This window comes from Hyla sarda, chromosome 5 (assembly GCF_029499605.1).
Source record: "Hyla sarda isolate aHylSar1 chromosome 5, aHylSar1.hap1, whole genome shotgun sequence".
In the NCBI taxonomy this organism is placed as follows: Eukaryota; Metazoa; Chordata; class Amphibia; order Anura; family Hylidae; genus Hyla; species Hyla sarda.
In genome coordinates, this window is record NC_079193.1 from 320515911 (window position 1) to 320530912 (window position 15002).

At 40.4% G+C, this 15002-nt stretch overlaps 1 protein-coding gene across 3 annotated transcripts in view; it reads right to left on the reverse strand.

Moving 5' to 3' along the window:
- Positions 1-15002, reverse strand: part of LOC130274209 (E3 ubiquitin-protein ligase RNF31-like) — a 78244-nt gene that overhangs the window by 55601 nt on the left and 7641 nt on the right. The window contains exons 2-4 of one of the 3 annotated variants that reach the window (XM_056522263.1): positions 10196-10230; positions 7194-7480; positions 1285-1325 (exon numbers count right to left, since the gene is read on the reverse strand). In XM_056522263.1, coding sequence (XP_056378238.1) covers positions 1285-1320 — 36 coding nt within the window. In that variant the 5' untranslated portion in view covers positions 1321-1325; positions 7194-7480; positions 10196-10230. Of the gene's footprint in view, positions 1-1284; positions 1326-3298; positions 3368-7193; positions 7481-10195; positions 10231-15002 lie in introns of those variants that run through there. The other 2 variants (XM_056522264.1, XM_056522262.1) reach the window with 2 other exon arrangements.

Below are 15002 nucleotides of genomic sequence, written 5' to 3' on the forward strand. Positions count from 1 at the left end.
GTTTTATAACTAAAGTGCACAAGTTGTATGCCACAAAACTGTTCTTAGGGAGGACTCAGCATGGAGAGTGCAGTATAATGACATTCCATCACCTCTACCTTTGATGAGCCAAGGGCATTGTGGGACATATAAGCTGCAGCATTTCTTATTATACTTTAATATGGGAACCATAGAAAGAGAAAGAAAGAGACAAGTTTGCTAATGACCCATATGTGGCCCATCAACTATACAGGTATACTAAGATTGTTCTTTACTATTAGGCTCCTTTCACACTAGTGATTTCTCCGTTATTGAAGTTCCGTCGCATGTTCCGTCACGATTTTTGGCAAAAACCTGCCGTTACAAAACCCCTGACGTCCGAGACTAACATTACTGCATGCATTCAGTAATTTTTCCGCCACGATGTCCCGTCACTGTATAATGTCCGTAGTGAATTACGGGCATATACGGGTGCAAACGGGCAGTTACAAAATCCCATAGGCTGCAATGCAATTTAGTCTCGGCCGTCAGGGGTTTTGTAACGGCAGGTTTTTGCCGAAAATCGTGAAGGAACATGCGATGGAACTTCAATAACGGAGAAATCACTAGTGTGAAAGGAGCCTTAGTCTATCATGCAAAATATGGCCATTTTTTTTCTAACATAACATCTGAAGAGTCATATTTATACACAAGAGAATAAAAAAGGAGTGTTATGTACCGTATTTTTCGCCGTATAAGACGCACTTTTTCTTCCCCAAAACTGGGGGGAAAAAGTTGGTGCGCCTTATACGGCAAATACACATTAAAATCCTGTCATATCGCGGCGGTCCCTGCGGCCATCAATGGCCGGGACCCGCGGCTAATACAGGACATCACTGATCGCGGTGATGCCCTGCATTAACCCTTCAGATGCGGCGATCAAAGCTGACCGCCGTGTCTGAAGCGAAAGTGACACTATACCAGTGGTCTTCAACCTGCGGACCTCCAGATGTTGCAAAACTACAACTCCCGGCATGCCCGGACAGCCAACGGCTGTCCGGGCATGCTGGGAGTTGTAGTTTTGCAACATCTGGAGATCTGCAGGTAAAAGATCACTGTCCTATACTTTACATTGTATTTTGTTCAGAATCTTTTTTTTCTAGATTTTCATCCTTTAAAATTGGGTGCGTCTTATATGCCGGAGCGTCTTATATGGTGAAAAATACGGTAATAGATGTGTGTATTCAAGAAAGAGTAGGTGTGAAATGTCACAATAAGCATGGGAGGGTTCCTTAGCTTTTTTGTTTTTCTTTTGCAGATACTGACCTGAAAGCAGGTATTTCCTTCTGAATTTATTTTCATTATGTCTATGGAATAGAACAAAATGCCACATTACAAAGTCTAATGAATTATCTATATATCTGTTTCTTTATCTACGTACCTATGTGGGTCAGCCACTAAAATCAAGTCAGTCATCGGCAAGGGGCCTGAAATTCCCAATGTTAGCCAGTTCACTCTTTTCTATACCTGGTTCCGTGTTATCTGCACTTCCCCCTTCAAAACCTCTCCTTACCTGCAGCAGTCAGATACTTTAACCCCTTAAGGACACAGACTATTTTCATGTTTGCATTATTGCTTTTTCTTCCTTTTGCGACCAATTGTACTTTGTAATGACACCTTTCATTGTACCATAAAACATATAAAAGCAAAAAAAAATAACGTTATGGTCCACTTCCTTGCTAATCTTTGTTTTTTTTACACAGAGCACTTTAGTGTAAAAACAACACATTGGCCCAGATTTATCAAACCGTGTGAGAGAAAAAGCGGAGAGATTTTTCCACAGCGATTTTCTGTGGTTCAACATGATATCCATGTTTACATGCTCTTCTATTATTTTACTGCTTTTATAAAATGTCAAACTTTTTTTTAACAAATGGAGTATGTTTAATATTTCCCTTTTATGACTCCAATAGCTTTCTTATTTTTTAGTAGCCATCTCTCTCTCTCTCTCTCTCTCTCATCTATCTCCTATCTATCTATCTATCTCATATCTATCTATCTATCTATCTATCTATCTATCTCATATCTATCTATCTCATATCTATCTATCTATCGATCTCATATCTATCTATCTCATATCTATCTATCTATCTCATATCTATCTATCTATCTATCTATCTATCACACTCATATCTATCTATTTAAATAGGTGAAATAGAATGCAGCACACCACTGTTGCAGTCAAAACAAATAGATTTATTCCATAGCGTGCAGAGGACTACGTTTCACCGGTCTCACACCGGCTTTATCAAGACCGGTGTGAGACCGGTGAAACGTAGTCCTCTGCACGCTATGGAATAAATCTATTTGTTTTGATGGCAACAGTAGTGTGCTGCATTCTATTTCACCTATTTGGATTGAGGAACCGGTGGACCCAGGCTCCAATTATGCGAGCACCCCATACTGACTATCACCTGACATGTATTGCATTATCTCAGTGTACAGAGAGCAACTTTCTGCAGCTGCGGAAACGTTGCTCTCTGTAAACTGGAATGATGCAATAAATTTTGCTATTATTTCACCTATCAACTTGTGTACTGCTGCCTATTTGGATATATCTATCTATCTCATCTATCTTTCTATGTATCTATAATCTATCTATCAATCTCAAATCTATCTATCTCCTCTTTGCACTTCTAATTTTGCATGTTTGTGTTTAATGATAATTCTAAAGCCAAGTGTAGTTAGTAATTTGTATATGATAGCATTGCTCTTTTATGACAAACAGAGGCTTAGTGTATTTTGTATTTACCTTTTATGTGTCAGTTAAGAACTTACTACTCGTAAAATACCATATATCAATGGGATATGAGGCTAAGTCTCAAAATGATCAATAATCAAGTATTCTTCAAAGTGAATATCTGGGCTTATACTACCCATTAGACAATTTTCCTTACTGGGTCAAAAACTTTGCAACCCTTTGTAGCATTGAAATCAGGTTATGTGCAGTGCAGGACAGCCCATTTAATAGATTGATAAAAATAAATACTAATGTATTCTGTATTGGACAGTACAGGATGTCATAAAGCACATTGTACTACATTAAAATCAATACAGATTTTATGATAATTCTATAAATACACATGATGTAACTCTTCTTATCCTGCCATTATTAGACAGTGCTGGTCGCTAACAGCAAATAAACAACTGTTCCATTAGTTGTAAAGGGAAATGTTAGTTTTACCCCTACAAACATTCACGTCATAACAAAGAATATCAATACAACAGATAATAGGGGAAGAGTTATTTTACAATGATAATGAATATGATGATGACATACCCGACTATCTTGTGGTCGTGATTCTGGCGTGGAGAGAATAGCAAAAGCAAAAACACAATGACCATTATACACAGTCAGTCCCTCCTAGCACTACCAGCTTCCTCATTGCATTCCGCACACAATCTCTGCTGTTCTGTAGTTCAGAGGACGGGACACTTCCTTGTATAAATTACACAAATTAGTAGGTTTACAGGAATATCTTGGGGAGTGAAACTCTGTACAGTTACTTACTAACTGCATACGTTTTCTGTAAAAAAATGCACATTACAGGGTTACATGTTCTGTCATAAACTTTAGTATTAGTAACTATGGCATGAAATTACTCATGGTGAAAAGAGATAAGACATTCATCATTATCCAGAAAAACTTTCTCCAAGAAATGACTGAGCAATTGCTTTTTTTTGACTGCAATAAAAATATAGAACATTCAAGTTTTATCCAGCAATATAAAAAACAGAAATAATTTCTTCCCATGACAACACTATCTCTTATTTTAATTTATTTTAATAACAGGCTGGCACTACAGATAAATGAGCTGGGACTGGGTTCTCGCTCAAAATGGGATAATTTTTCTTTGGGTCTTCACTATTTTGGGACATCAATCCTGTTGCAACTTCCAAAAAGGGAACACTTGGGAAAAGCCATTGTATCTTCTTTCTGTGCCAACCACAAAACCTGTTGCAACTCCCAATGAGAGAATTTTGTTTGCAATAGAAGTCGAGGGCCATGTGCGTTTACAAAGCCCCCATGGTGCCAGAATAGTGGCCACATGTGACCCCATTTTGGGAACTACACCCCACACAGAATGTAATAAGGGGTGCAGTGAGCATTTACACCCCACTGGTGTTTGACGTTTGATCGCTGGAACAGTGGGCTGTGCAAATGAAAAATAAAATTTTTCATTTTCATGGACAACTGTTCCAAAAATCTGTCAGACACCAGTGGGGTGTAAATGCTCACTGCACCCCTTATTACATTCTGTGCGGGGTGTAATTCCCAAATTGGGGCTGCTGTAAAACTGTGAACCCGATCCCCAAGGCTCTCATCAACCTGGGGGATATAGAAATGTGTGTCCCGGCTGCTGGCTCTCTCCATCCCCGATCCCTGCGACAGGGATGTAGAAATGTGTGTCTTGGGGTGCAGAGGCAGGGGAGACCACTACCCATCACTGCTCTTCCCTGCCTCTGATTACCACTTCTTCAAATCAGTGTACCCGTGCCTCACTGTTTCCCCACAGAATTTCTACATCCTCGAGGCAGGGGAGAGCGCGATCCCCGCTCTACCCTGCCTCGAGGATGTAGAAATTCTGTGGGGAAACAGTGAGGCACGGGTACACTGATTTGAAGAAGCAGTAATCAGAGGCATGGAAGAGTGGTGATGGATAGTGGTCTCCCCTGCCTCTGCACCCCAAGACACACATTCCTACATCCTCGCTGCGGGGATCAGGATGGAGAGAGCCAGCAGCCGGGACACACATTTCTATATCCCCCAGGTTGATGAGAGCCTTGGCGATCGGGTTCACAGTTTTACAGCAGCCCCATTTTGAGAATAACACCCCGCACAGAATGTAATAAGGGGTGCAGTGAGCATTTACACCCCACTGGTGTCTGACAGATTTATTAAACAGTTGTCCGTGACATTTCTACATCCCCCAGGCTAATGAAAGCCGTGGGGAACGGGTTCACAGTTTTACAGCAGTGGCGAGAGTGAGCCACAGCAGCAGAGAAACCGTTTTCAACATCCCTGTTTTCCGCTTCTGTTCCAAACTCTCTGCTCTCATAGCGAGGCTACAGTTTGCTTTATCCTGCTGTGAGAGTGCGGAGCTCGGGGTGTAGTGAAATGTGTCCAGGGAGCTGGTGCCAAATTCATAGCTGAGCGAGGCTGCACTCCCCCCCAACAACCAATAGTATGCGGCGAGAGTGCACGTCTCAGCCAATCACAGTGGCTTTGCTGACTCAGCATTTATCATTAGCTGCTTGGACACATTTCTCTACAGAGAACAGTTTTCTTCACTACACCAGGAGTTGTTGTTTTGCAACAGCTGGAGGCTCTGTGCATGCTGGGAGTTGTAGTTTTGCAACTTGTAAGGGGGAGGGCACTTACCCCCGGCATCATGGCCGCCGTCGCCAGACCTCCGTACAGCCGCCGTTCCCGTCGACCCCGCCGCACACCCGCCGAACCCGCTGGACACCCCGGGACTTTAGCTAATCAACCCGATCAGCGCATTTAACCCCTTAACGCATATGGACATTTATAAACGTCTATATAAGGCTCCCAATGTATGACGCGCGCTCAGCAGGTGAGCGCGCATCATACCTGGTGGGTCCCAGTTGCTATAAGCAACGAGGACCCGCTGCTAATGCCGGACATCGCCGATCGGGCTGATGTCCGGCATTAACTCTTTAGACGCGGCGATCAAAGTTGATCGCCGCGTCTAAATTGAAAGTAAAAGCTTCTCGGCAGCTCAGTCGGGCTGATCGGGACCATCGCGGTAAAATGACGATGTCCCGATCAGCTAGAATGCAACAGGAGAGTGCCTTACCTGCCTCCTGAGCGTCCACTCGTTGATTGATTGCTCCAAACCTGAAATCCACGCTTGAGCAATGCAATGGCAGGGATCAGTGTATTGAATCAATGTACAGTACTGCATGTTAAAGTCCCCTATGGGGGGTATAACATTGCAAAAAAAAGTTTGAATCACCCCCCTTTTCCCCAAAAAACTGTGTAAATAAACATATGTGGTATAATATACACATATAACATATGACATATACATATAACATATGTAAAATATATAGTTAATTAAACAGAACAGTCAATGGCGTAAGCGCAAAAAAATTCCAAAGTCCAAAATAGCGTATTTTTGGTAACTTTTTATACCATAAAAAAATTTATAAAAATTATCAAAAAGTCAGATCAAAACAAATTGTACTGATAAAAACTTCAGATCACTGCACAAAAAATGAGCCCTCATACCGCCCCATACATGGAGAAATAAAAAAGTTATAGGGGTCAGAATAGGACAATTTTTCCTGCATGTAGTTATGATTTTTTTCAGAAGTAATACAAAATCAAACCTATATAAGTAGGGTATCATTTTAACCGTATGGACCTACAGAATAATGATAATGTGTAATTTTTACCGAAAAATGTACTACGTAGAAACGGAAGCCCCCAAAATTCACAAAAATGCATTTTTTCTTCCATTTTGTCGCACAATTATTTTTTTGCCCATTTCGCCTTAGATTTTGGGGTAAAATGACTGATGTCATTACAAAGTAGAATTGGTGGTGCAATATGATAATAATAAGCCATAATATGGATTTTTAGGTGCAAAATTGATAGTGTTATTATTTTTAGAATGTGATGAGGAAAAAACGAAAATGCAAAAACTGAAAAACCCTCCCTCCATAAGGGGTTAATGAACACCGTATATGTATGGTGGAATGCACGAAGGGGTTAAAAAGGTCATGTTATCATTTAGTCAGCACAATATAAAAAGTTTATATAATGACAGTGCCTCTTTAAACTAAATCAAAATGGTACTGATAAGGTGCAAAAAAATTTGCCCTTAAACACCGCCAATTGTGTATTGTGGTAATTGTACTGAATACGGATAACCGTAACTTTCATGGCATACAAACAAAGCCAAACAAAATGAGCAAAATTGCATTTTTTCTTTCATTTTCACCCCATAAATAAAATGTACATTGTATGGTAAAATAGAAAGCATAATTGGTCCTGCAAAAAAGAAGAAAAAAAACAAGCTCTGTACATGGAAAAATAAAAGAGTAATGGCTTTTAAAAGGCAAGGGGTTTCCAATGAAAACACCAAAATTAAAGTAAACATTGTCTTAAAAGGATTAATCAGCTTTCTCTCTTGTTGTCCTCTTACCAGGAGTTTTAACGTTTGCTTTCTCGATTTCCTTATATTCTTTGCTGCATTTTTAAGTTTTTATTGGAATATTTATGGGTGCATTATTTTCAGATATTATTTAGTCTTTGTATATGGAATGCATTCTTAGTTTCTGCTTACAGTTTTTTTTTCGTTTTTTTAAGTTTTAGTTCCGGCTTACTGGCTTTTTTTCACTTTGTGGTGGCATTTCAGATGAATTGAACACTTGCTGGCAGGTTCACTTGCATTCTATAGTTGATCACCTGGGGTTCCGGCTAAAGCCCAGCCTGTGTCATCAACAAAAAATAACTAAAAAGTGTTAATTTAAGATCATTGTATACATACATTACAATTTATATATGTGACATTGGCCTTCACACTAAATATATAAAAAATTTTGTCTCTGAAAAGCTTAGTAAAAGTTATTCAATAGCTTAAAAATGTTTATTTGCCTCAAAGAATCATTAATATAACATAAAAAAATATGGTGGGAAATTGCTAAAACCTGTGCCTCATGCAATTTCATTCAAACTACTCTAGAGTGAAATATGCCAAACTGATTATGAAGCAATGCACCTCTTAAGAGATTTTAGGCCAAAAATAGAAGGGGACTAAGCTTTGCAGGGGTGTGGCTTGCATGAGGGGGCGTGGTTTGCAAGCTGGACCAACACATTCACCTGGAGATTAGGAGCTTGTGAAGTAAGGTCTGGTTGAGCTGTGATAAAGAGATTGTGGCTAAAGCACCTGTGATGTGGGTGTATGGGGCGAAAATGGTGTTTTTGGCCTGAAGCCAAAACAAAAAGAGGGGGCGTGGCTTGCAGGAGAGGCGTGATGTGTAGGCTGGACCAACATACACGCTAGGAGATGCAGAGCGAAGCTTGTGGAGTAAGATACCAAAAGTCCCATAGACTTCCATGGGACTTTAGACAAAAAACTCTGACCCATATGGGGGTGGGTTAGGGTTAACTTAACTATCCTATATTTTTAGTTGGGATATAAGTAACATAGGTACCAAGTTTATCTCCAGCCGTTTGGAAGTTATGCTGGAACATGTATACACATTGCGAGAGATTCATCAAGACCTGTGCCGAGGAAAACTTGGCCAGTTGCTCACAGCAACCAATCAGATCGCTTCTTTAATTTTCCAGAGTCCTTTTCAAAAATTAAAGAAGCAATCTGATTGGTTGCTATGGGTTTACACTACTTCCTGTCATAAGTTATTGCAAAGTGCTCCTGCTAATAAAAAAAAAACTACCCACTTTCCTCACTATTTTTACTTTTAAGAGAAGCTCGAGGCAGCAAAGCCTTGTGATTTTTTATGAAAAAGTGACTTATACTCCAGACAACGTGCATAACTGTGTTAAGAAATTCCCCCATAATGCCTGCATTTCTAAATTGTAACAGATATTATGAACATACATTTTTTTACAAATTTTATGAATGTAAAAAAAACATGTATAATTTCCTGATGAATTCTTTTGTACTATTTGATTCAAGTAAAATCATTAAATCCTAGACAGCAATGAATTATTTATCATTTCTCAATTGCTGAGTGAAATGATTTTCTATTTCTTTTGGAGAACCACAAACTACAAAACAGCTGCTGCCAAAACTAGCGGGATGTATCTGAGGGCATTAAAGGATATTCTCGTGATGCTGGCATGTCTAGTTAAGTACCAACTTGGCAGCTGGACAGTAATAGTTCAGATCCCATCCTAAAGCTATTCTTTACGAAATCAATGGCTTGATGAGTTTATTCCTAGTAAAGCAAACATCAGCTGGCATATGTCACCAAACATAGAGATGTCCTCCATTCCCGAAATCCTCTCTGTACATGTCTGGGACATTACATCATTGGAAATGGGTGAACAAGCTGGATTATACCTCAAACACCATGAATACCCAGCTTTAGTTTAACATATAACCCATTTGTGAATCGTGGCTTATCAACAATGACAGTAAGCTAAAAAAGCAAAAACATTTTTTCCATTGATCTGATCTGCAGTATTCCATGTCAATGACCAAATTCAACCTCTTTCATATTCACAAGATGCTTTCATGCAAGTATGAGTGTAAGATACAAAAATGAAAATAACCTTAGCAAAAAAAAAATCTAAATTACTAGGCAAAAAAAAAAAAAATACAGAATAACATATTTTTTACCACCTGATGATACATCCCAAAATCTGAAACAAACTGCAGATCACTTCAGCTGTTATTCCTCCAATATATATATATATATATATATATATATATATATATATATATATATATATATATATATATATTTTTTTTAAAGGAGATCTCCATTGAAAATTAACTTATTCCCTATCTGCAGGATGGGGGATAAGTAGCTGATCGCAGGGAGTCTGGCCGCTGGTGCCCCCGCGATCACTGGGATGGGACCGGCACTCAGTGAGGAGCATGTGCTGCACCAGTACGCACTCCATTCATTCCTATGAAATGAATGAAGCGCATGCTGTTTACCAGTAGAAGACACGCGCTCGCTCCTCACTGAGAGTGCCGGGGGTCCCGTCCCAGTGATTGTGGGAGGCCCTAGCAGTCGTACCCCCCGCAATCAGCTACTTATATCCTGTGGATAGGGGATACGTTTGTTTTTGCCTTAGAACTCCTTTAAACTAAGATACAAATACCTGTCCAATATTGCAGCAAGATCAAAAAAACTATGCTTGATAGCCCTACTACTCAGTTATAGATTATAAAAAAGTTATTGACAAACTTCTCAAACACAAAACCCTCAGGCCAGATGGGTATCTCTGGGAATATTATGTTTTCATTTGAGGATAGGCTTATTTCTTTATCTTAAAAAACTATTTAATCAAAAAAATCCCTTCCATTCAAACATTCTTTGAGTAACTCATGACTGTATCATGTATGCAAAGGAATTTAATTTAAAACTTTTATCATATTTTGCTGCAAAATAAAGACTGCAAAATCAATGCTAAAATTATAGCCAATAGAGTGATGGATGTATAGCCTACCTTGGTTAGGGCTTGTTCACACGGTTTTTGTGCATCTGTAAAGGAAGCTCAGTTGGTTAGTCCATTAGAAGGACAGAAGTTGAGCGGCGAAAAATATAGTGCTATCCTGTAAAATACTGGACACCCAATGAAGTGTCAAGTCAAATGGGATCTGTGAGGACCCGGTGGTGGTAGTTGTGCTCCGACCCCTTCAGTGTCTGTTTGACGCAAAAAGAAAAAGAGTCAAACACAACAATGGGCTCGTAAATAAAATGTAAAATTTGTGTTACGAAAGCTCAATCTTACTGATTGCAGGAGAATGGCTCTATAAACTTATAATGCAGGCCTTCTCCTACAATCAGTCAGATAGGTCTGCAATTCAGGGGGTGAAGCACACAGCTGCAAAATTAACTTGGCTGTATCTAATGATCAGAGGGGGTCTCAGGACTGAGATCCGGTCCGATCTAATCTTTTGACACGTCTAAGGTTTATTTTAAATGACAGTATCACTGTAAGCTCTTGTCATGACCGGGGGTGGACAGGGAGAGTGAGCCCTAAGCTGTCCCTAATAACACTCTCCCTGCCTACTTGCCCATCCACCCTAAATGACAGATTGACAACAACGGTGACGGTCCCTACCTGTGCTAAAGAGCAATGGGCGCAAAAACAAATAATAATATACATAGTCAGTCACAGGCCAGAAACAGAACAGGAAAACTACCAGACAACCAGATACACCAGACAAAATATAAACTCACAAAACGGGAAGGATGCAGTGTACTAACAAACAGTTCATAAACCGGAATCCAGATAAATGGCAGACAAGATTAAATGAACAAGACTATGCATGGTACGAGTATACAGCAGAAGCTAGGAATTGCAGTGGATAAACAGAAGAACTGAATGCTAAACACCAAACTGATCAGGCACATAGAACACTGTTCACACTGGGGACAGAACACTAACTTAAACAGATTTAGTTCAGAGGACAAAGATCAGTGAGTAAGCACAGAGGACACTATAGACCAATAGTAAAACACTAGTAAAACACTAGTTCTGTGATCATGTACTCTATGATCAGTGCATGTACAAAAAAACTCCAAGATCACAAATCATAACTCTCTAGACTCCTACATACATGGAGGGACATTAATACTAAAGCCAAATGGACTACTAGCCAGCGGAACACACTCCACCGTGTGATCAGAATACTAGCCTAGTAGGAAACAGAAATATAATACACAGAACACTGGACTGAGAAATGGATGAGTCTAAAGAGACTCCACATCAAGACTCGCAGTGTGAACACAGACTAAGATATCAAGGTTAAAGCAGAACAGACATACATAATCCTAAAAACCGACACTTGTACTACAACATAAAATCTACAATAAACATGACTATTAATTGTGGCAAAAACTCAGAAATATTATAAGATAAATGTAAGGTGCATGATTAAGCAGACATGGTCAGCATTTCACAATAGCTAAGCTGCATAAGAAAACATAGTCAGAGTAGATATTGACTACATTTTAATATCCTGGTATTTTGCATATCAGTGCTGATTATAGTGTATGTTTGCTTTGTTTTGTTTGTAACTAGTAAATCTTGTTCTAGCCTAGTTTTTTTCCTAGTCAGTTCTGATTCTTGGAATATTCTCGAGCAGTGTTAGTTTTCATAACTTGAAGTTGCTCTTGTTTTCCACTAGTTAGTCTTGCTTTGGATTCTGTGTTCAGTATTTGTTTTTTTTTTACACGTTCAACTCTCTCCTTCAGCCTAAAGTACAGACCCCAATCACTGATCTCTGTGCTGAAGACCTGGCCAAATACTTCAAAATAAAATCGATGACATTCATGATGAAATCCTCTCCCAGTCCCCTAAAAGTTCTGATCCAATTCCCAGCCACGTCTCCTCTTCATCACTCTCAGTTTTTGAATCTGTAACGGAGGATGAGGCTTCCAGGCTCCTCTCCTCCGCCCGCCCCACTACCTGCTCTAGTGACCCCATGCCTTCACACCTCATCCAGTCTCTCTCTCCTGCTATCAGCTGTCACCTAACTAAAATCTTTAACCTCTCCCTCTCTTCTGGGGTCTTTCCCTCCTTCAAATACTCTATCATAACCCCACTATTGAAAAAACCATCTCTGGACCCGTCCTGTGCAGCCAACTATCGACCCGTCTCAAATCTCCCCTTTATCTCCAAACTCCTGGAACGCTTGGTCTACTCCCGCCTTATCCGCTATCTCTCCGAGAACTCTCTCCTTGACCCTTTACAGTCAGGTTTCCGCTTCCTTCACTCCACAGAAACGGCCCTAACCAAAGTCACTAACGATCTTCTGACGGCCAAATCAAATGGCAATTTCTCTTTACTGATTCTCTTGGACCTGTCTGCGACTTTTGACACTGTGGATCACCAATTCCTCCTCAGTAGTCTCCTCTCCATCGGTCTCAAGGACTCTGCTCTCGCCTGGTTTTCGTCCTATCTCTCTGGCCGCTTCTTTAGCGTCTCGTTTTCTGGCTCTACTTCTTCTCCTCTTCCCCTTACTGTCGAGGTTCCCCAGGGATCGGTCCTGGGTCCTCTACTCTTTTCACTCTACACATCCCCATTGGAAAAACAATCAGTAGATTTGGTTTCCAGTACCATCTCTACGCTGATGACACCCAACTCTATACCTCCTCCGCCAACATCGCCCCTGCACTCCTACAGAATACCAGTGACTGTCTCTCTGCCATCTCAGACATTATGTCCTCTTTATATCTGAAACTAAATCTTTCTAAAACAGAACTTCTTGTCTTTTCTCCATCAACTGATACTGTACCTAACCCTGACATTTCCATCTCAGTATGTGGTACTACCATAACTCCCGGGCAGCAGGCTATACTTGACTCTGATCTGTCTTTCACTCCCCATATTCAGTCTCTTTCACGTTCTTGTCACCTGCATCTCAAAAACATTTCAAGAATCCGCCCGTTTCTCACTACTTAAACTGCTAACACTCTCATTATTGCTTTGATTCACTCCCACCTCGACTATTGTAACTCTTTACTAATAGGCCTTCCTTTCTCCAAACTCTCTCCTCTCCAGTTCATCCTTAATGCCGCAGCCAGACTCATCTTCCTCTCCAGCCGCTACACCGACACCTCCTCCCTGTGCCAGTCACTACACTGGTTACCAATTCAGTCCAGAATACAGTACAAAATCCTCAGTCTCACACACAAAGCTCTCCACAATGCTGCACCATCCTACATCTCCTCTCTCATCTCTGTCTACCATCCTACACGTTCTCTCCGATCTGCTAATGATCTCACACTAACATCTTCTATAATCTGAACTTCTCACTCCCGTCTCCAAGACTTCACTCGTGCTGCACCGGTTCTCTGGAATGCTATCCCTCAATCCCTCAGACTCAACAACAACATCCATAGTTTCAAACATGACCTAAAAACACATCTCTTCAGACAGGCCTATAACATTCTCTAATTGGCCTCAACATATCCTCAATATATCCCCACACCTCTTGTTTGAATAATTATTGTGTAATTTTATGTCTGATACTTGTCTTTGTTTGTACCCCATAATTGTAAGCGCTGCGGAATCTGTAGGCGCTGTATAAATAAATAAACTTGAGAATTCGTTTTTTTGGTTCTAGTGTCCAGCTGTTGTTTTTGTCAGGGTCAGTTTAGCAGATAAAGGATATTTGTAGGCACTGTGAGACTTAGTGGTGTCTAGTGTTAGGTTTACAGTTCAGGGAATGATTTGGGGAAAGATTCAAGATCAGTTATGGTCATTTTTGTAGTTTGTACCTGTTCATCATCAATCGGCTTCAACAAATACACCCTACATTTAATGTGTGCATGCGCTGAATAGTGAAAATCCCCACATGCACATGTTAAATGGGGGTATACTTGCACTCAAACTTAGCTCTTATATTGTGTTGTTATTACTATGTGTAAAGGAACACAGAGGGACTATGATTTTACCCCTGATAAAGCAGTAAACAATAATATATGTGGAACATTCTCTCCCTTAGACTAGGACTAAAATTTTTCTGTTGGTGTCACATCTGGGGTAGGGATTAGTGGAGATCTGTGCTCGCCCCAAACCGCTGCCCACATGATGTGCCCTAAACAGCAGCCCCTGACTGAGCGATGGTTCCTACATTGGACTAAGTGCATAAGGCGCCAAGTAAGCACCAAACTGGCAGCTTGGTATCGAATCACCAGACAAAGGGTTAACCAGGGAAAGCTAGAAATCAATACTGCAGCGCAGTACAAAAACAGAACCAGAAGCAATGTCAAGACAGGTAAGTATTAAACCTAGAGAGTATTGTGGTGCAAAATCAGCAGGAAAAGGCAGAAGTCAGGTCACAATATAGCACAGACAAAGAACCATAGTGAAGGAAAACTTCCACAATCATGTTTACAGGCTGCAGAAACAGAGTTTAAATATCCTGCTGCTGGGAGGTGTCAGGGCCAGGGCCACAGCTGATTTTCCCGGAGTCCACACCTTGTCATTGGTTAGATCAGCCATGTCACTAGTGATGAACTGCCCTGCTATATGCAGGACAGTCAGCAGGACAAGGGAAGATGCTCCAAGTTGCACTGAAACCAGAGATGGGTCTGAAACCGGGCCAGGTAATTTCCTAACAGTGGCATTGAATGTGGAAAACCTTATTAAATTGCTTAAATTTATGGGAATGATTTCTAGGTTGGTACATGCACAAAAATGACTGTTTATTGTAAAATGTACTGTAGACTGACCCCGATCCTAATTATATGAATTGGATAGTTTACTTGGCACACTGTGTGACCTGTGCAGAGATATTTTC